Below are 5,520 nucleotides of genomic sequence, written 5' to 3' on the forward strand. Positions count from 1 at the left end.
AATTTCAAATGAAGTTTTAAAAATCCATTTCATAAAGAACCACATATATATTCAATCTAAGCCTTCATTCTCATGTTGGCACTAGGGACATGTGGGGGCTGGATGACTCTCTGTGGTGGGGGCCTCTTGTGCACCGTAGATGTTGAGCAGCGTCCCCGGGCTCCACCCACCCGATGCTCGGAGCACCCCTCCCCACAGTGATATTGTCAACTGTCCCCCAGGGTAGACAACGGCCCCCATTGAGAACAGCTGTCTTACGAGAAAGGAGACTTGTGGCCATCATCAGAAATCCGGCTGGCCTCAGGCCAAGGCGTGGTGGCCTGTAGTGTGGATTTTCATGTCAGGGCCAAAGTCGTCATTCCCTGGGATGGGGCCGTGAACCCTCCATTCCTCTTTCAGGAGGCTCACAAAAAAGCCAAAAAGTGCTAAGTATCGAGGAGCCCTTACGAAAATCTGTCTTCCCCAAAAGCACACATGAAAACAGAGAGGCATGCCCCCTTTCCCTTTACAAGTTTAAGAGATGCCAGGCAGAGTCACGCCGAAGCTGGGAGGCCACGTCCACTCACCTCTCCTCTGTGCTTCTAGGAGAGGGGATTTTGGGAAGCAGCTTCCTCCGTTGCTGGGCTTCTTCCAGGAGGTGCTCGTCTTTGGGGAAGATGCCTTCCATCAAGTCCATGGTGGTTTTGATCTTCACACTGGGATCCAGGATGTCGGCCAGGGACTTATCCTTCCCCACAATCTCCCTGGCCAGCTCCTCCGACTTCAGGTCTTCCACAGTCTTCTCTTTGGCCTTCATGTAGCTGAGCCCCGGAGGGGAGGCGCAGCGGTCTTTCTCCGGGGGCTCCTGGGTGCCCAGGGGCTGGGGCTCAGCTGGCTGGGCCCTATGTGGGGCCTCGGGCTCAGCACCCTGACGCGTGTACAGGCAGAAGCGGGAGTAGAACTGCTCCGACGTGCTCAGCGTCTTGATCTGGTCTTTCTCCAGCCCGCGGGGCAGGGCGGGTGGCTCGGCAGGGCGCGCCAGGCTCTGGCGGCTCTCCTTCTCTGGCTGGCTCTCCGAGTGCACGATCTTGATGGGCACCATCTTCACCGTGGTGTTGTTGTCCATCACCCGCTCAATTCTGGAAGAAAAACAGTCTGCTGAAATCGCAAAGCATGCTCCAGCCACAGACCCTGATTGATGCATCCCCTGCCCTCCCCTCCAGATGGGAACCTGACTCGAAGGCACTAGCCAGCCACCCGATTTGAAGGAGCCTCCATGATCCCACATCCTGGATGAGACAGAGGCCTCAAGAAGCTCCCTCTGACTCCTGCCTCCGCCTTCCAACCCCAGCATCCTTTCCATGCTCAAACTGCCAATGTCACCCCTGAGGCATCCCGAGGTGTCCTCCAGGGGTTTGTGGGGCGCTGTGAGGACTGTTTAATACCATTTGTCATTCCGCCGATGATAATGCAAACTTTTAACAAGCCCTGTTCGGTTAAACATTCTTTTGTAGGTGAAGCCTGCAGTGGATGGGCATTTTCCAGGATTCCCATCCGTCCTTAGGTTGCTGCAGGTCCGCGGGTTCCTGCGTACTTCTCAGGGCCTGGGGAGAGCTCCTCTCTGGAGTGGCTGTGCTTGGAGTCAGGCCAGAGCCCCCCAACATCCCACTCAGGAGAAGTTCCTTTGCCATGTGCAGGGCAGCCCACCCCATACTATCCTTGTACCCCCGTCCCCCTGTGCCTCAAGCTAGTGTTGCACAGATTTGCACACCACTGAGATACGATCTCGCAGTAAGCAGGGAGTCATCAGTTCTGTATTACTCCCAAAGGGCACAGATGTGCTTTTTTAAAAAAAAGTTTCAGCCAGGTGTGGTGGGTCACGCCTGTAATCCCAGCACTTTGGGAGGCCAAGGTGGGCAGATCACTTGTGGTCAGGAGTTCGAGACCGGCCTGGCTAACGTGGCGAAACCCTGTCTCCACTAAAAATACAAAAATTGGCCGGGTGTGGTTGTGTGCACCTGTAATCCCACCTATTCAGGAGGCTGAAGCACAAGAACCACGTGAACCTGGGAGGCAGAAGTTGCAGTGAGCTGAGATCGCACCACTGCACTCTAGCCTGGACAACAGAGCAAGACTCCATCTCAAAAAAAAAAAAAAAGTTTCTGGATGAAAGGGACTAGAGAGGCAACTAAAGCACCCCTGGGAGACCGGGGGAGAGAGCACGGGGGGAACAGGCCCGGCAATGCCACAGTCCCTTGTCTGGGGCAGACCTGCACCTGCTGCTCTCAGCGGCACTGTGCTGGACCACGCTGACCAGGGCCATCTCAGCCAAGAGCTTTTCAAAGCACTGGAGAAGCAGCCCCATATGCTGGTGGTCAGGAGGGAAGCAAAAAGAAACAGGCCGAACTCCACAACCCCAAATTAGGATGTGTTTCTAATGAAGTCAACCCCAAACTGCCCCTACAACGTTACGCAAATGAATCAAATTTTCCACAGCACGAGGGCAGCCACGATGCTCTAAATTTAATGCTCTTTTTTCCCTCTTTCACTGGTGACTGGGAATGCAGGAGGGCTCGTTCCCTATCAAGGGAGTGGTGCTCAGGCTGAGATGAACTAACTGTATATTTTCCTCCCTCTCTCCAGTAGGGTCCATTAACATCTGATGTGTTTTACCTAGGGACTGACAGACACCTCACAACTGCTTCCTCATGAAGAAAATTTACAAAGTCTAACTGTGGAAAATACCGTTTAGATAGGTCAGACTTATAAAGGAAAACCCTGGCTAGGCACAGTGGCTCATACCTGGAATCCCAGCACTGTGGGAGGCTGAGGTGGGAGGACTGCTTGAGCCCAGGAGTCTGACACCAGCCTGGGTAACACAGTGAGAGCCCCCACCTCTCTGTTAAAAAATAATAAAAGGAGGAAAACCCAGCCACCTTATGCAAGCAGCAGCAAACACAGAACCCTCTGCACTCCCTTCATCCCCCCCATAGAAGCTCTGCTTGCCTATTACTGACTTTCACATCAGCCTGTATTGGTATCCTCCCCGTTTTGTGCAGAAATTTGATGTGCACAATAGAAAAAATTAAACAACATAAACAAATCTCCCTTCACAGGTTTTAAAGTATTGGGAAAGAGGCTGGGCGCAGTGACTCGCCCCTGTAATCCTAGCACTTTGGGAGGCCAAGGCAGGCAGATCACCTGAGGTCAGGAGTTTGAGACCAGCCTGGCCAACATGGTGAAACCCCGTCTCTACCAAAAATATAAAAATTAGCCTGGCTTGGTGGCATGTGCCTGTAATCCCAGCTACTCGGGAGGCTGAGGCAGGAGAATCACTTGAACCCAGGAGTCAAGATCGCACCACTGAACTCCAGCCTGGGCGACAGGGAATAATAATAATAATAATATAAAATAAAATACCGGGAAAGAAAAAAACCAAATCTCCTATCTCCCACGGGTTCACATACACTTTCCAAAACAAAGCATCTGTTCCTGATCATTTTTTTAATAAAAATGGTCTCTCTTCTTAAAAACGCTCTTGACTTCCACATTAGAACAGTTTCACAAGCCTTGACTTCAAAATAAGGACAGAACACAGTGGATCGGACCTTCCAGCAACCACCCTCATCAACTCACAAATTTCTCCTGTTAATGAGCCGTGCAGTCTATGAGATCTTACTAGAGCAGTGAAAGGAGTAAGACACTTTCCCTTCAGAACCTTACACTGTTACCAATTTCACCTAAAGGTCGCATGCTTACGTTCAAATCAATTCCAATCACAAATATTGACTGCATTAAAGCAACAACAACAACAACAACAAAACAGACCTCTACCCTGCAGATGCCTGTGGGTGATGCAAATATAAATGCATCTGGCTTGGAAGAAGGGGAAGACGGACCACCTATTCACATCTACCCCTGTTCCCTGCAGGAAAGAGCAGCCCCCCAGTGAGATAAAAATCCAACCACCACTGAAGCTTCACTTTCTGTCCACGCAGTTATTCCCCAGGACTGACTTTAAGTCCAATGCCTTGAGCTAAAGCAAGGTGCCCAGGTGTCTCCCCAGAAAGACCCACTGAGAACCTGTGTCCCACGGAAGGAGCCTTGTGGGGAGGGAACACTGTCGCAGGACAGTACCTGGTTGAATCCTCATCCTGGATGAGCAGGGGAGGTTTGTCTGTCAGCTTCTGGGGGGCGAACTGGGGCGAGGGGGAGCGCGAGGTCTCCATGGTGGCCGTCTGCAGGCGCAGGTGCTGCTGCTTGGGAGGGAGCGGTGCTTCTGGCAGAGGAAGGGATGTGTCCCCACTCACATGCTGGCTTCCACGCTCACGGGCAGCGGCCTTCGGGGTGTCCTGGGGCTGGGCACTGCTGAACACAGAGGGGCTGTGGGAGAGGGACAGACGGGCCACACACACATCCAGGGACGCAGGGGACGGTGTTGGGAAGGGCCTGCCAAGGACGGCCAGGGGTGCGTCGGCAGGCGCGCTGTCTGTGGCCCTGTATCTCCTGGGCTCGCGCTTGGGTGGTGGTGGCCTCTGTAGGGCTGGCCTCTTGGTGAGCAGGGCTGAGCTCACTGGCCACGAGTCTTGTCCTCGAGCATGCAGGGGTGACCCAGGGCTGTGGGCTCGGGGTCCCAAGTCTGCTGGGATGCTCTCCTCCGAGTATCTATAATCTCGAGGTAGGGTTCCTGCTCGGCCCCGGCCCTCCTGGGGCAGCTCTGGGGCTCCCTGGGAGGGAGATGGCTCAGACAATGCGGGTGGCTTCGGTGCGTTCTGACTCGGTGGGTGCTGCTGTGATCCTAGGCTGCCTTCCCGACACTGGACATCTGCTTGTCTAGAGGAAGAACAAGTACAAATCAATCAACAATTCCAGTAACACCTTCCCACCACAAGGGACTGGACCTGGATCTTCACAATCCCCTGAAGCCACTTTCAGCAGTTAATCCATATGCACTTTCCCACACCTGTCGCCACCGCAACTCCTCATGCAAGGTGGCGAGTCGTGACACACCTCGAACAACATGAGGCTGTCGACTGGCATGTCCCAAAAGGGAACATGAAGCATTCAAGACACAGGTGCACACATCACACACAGACACACATGCACACACAAATTGCATTTGTTTTTGCAGGAACAAATGAACAAAAATTTCAGAAACAACATGAATGTTTGTGGAAATGCTCACATAAGGCTAGATTCAGAAATATTTACTTCAAGTCACAGTATTTTTATGTGGCTTATGGAAAATTGCCATATACAAAGGGGTAAACCTTTCTAAGATGAGCTGCAAATCACTTATTTAATAAAACCTTGAAAATCAGTACTGCATTATGAAAGTTAAGACCAACAAAGGTTCTTTGTAAGAGTTGCGGTCTCGCTCTGTTGTCCAGGCTGGAGTACAGTGGCGTGATCATAGCATGCTGCAGCCTTGAACTCCTGGACTCAAGCAATCCTACCATTTCAGCTTTACAAGTAGCTGAGACTATAGGTGCCCGGCACCTATAGTCTCAGCTACTTGTAAAGCTGAAATGGTAGGATTGC

General features: G+C 52.2%; 1 protein-coding gene across 1 annotated transcript in view; it reads right to left on the minus strand.

Annotated features, from left to right (window-relative positions):
* Positions 1 to 4,810, minus strand: part of SHROOM2 (shroom family member 2) — an 18,028-nt gene extending 13,218 nt beyond the window's left edge. The window contains exons 1-2 of the mRNA XM_026449820.1: positions 4,117 to 4,810; positions 567 to 1,118 (exon numbers count right to left, since the gene is read on the minus strand). Coding sequence (XP_026305605.1) covers positions 567 to 1,118; positions 4,117 to 4,208 — 644 coding nt within the window. The 5' untranslated portion in view covers positions 4,209 to 4,810. The remainder of the gene's footprint in view (positions 1 to 566; positions 1,119 to 4,116) is intronic.
* Between the last annotated feature and the right edge of the window lie 710 nt (positions 4,811 to 5,520).

The sequence above is a fragment of the Piliocolobus tephrosceles genome, chromosome Y (assembly GCF_002776525.5).
Source record: "Piliocolobus tephrosceles isolate RC106 chromosome Y, ASM277652v3, whole genome shotgun sequence".
Classification (NCBI taxonomy): domain Eukaryota; kingdom Metazoa; phylum Chordata; class Mammalia; order Primates; family Cercopithecidae; genus Piliocolobus; species Piliocolobus tephrosceles.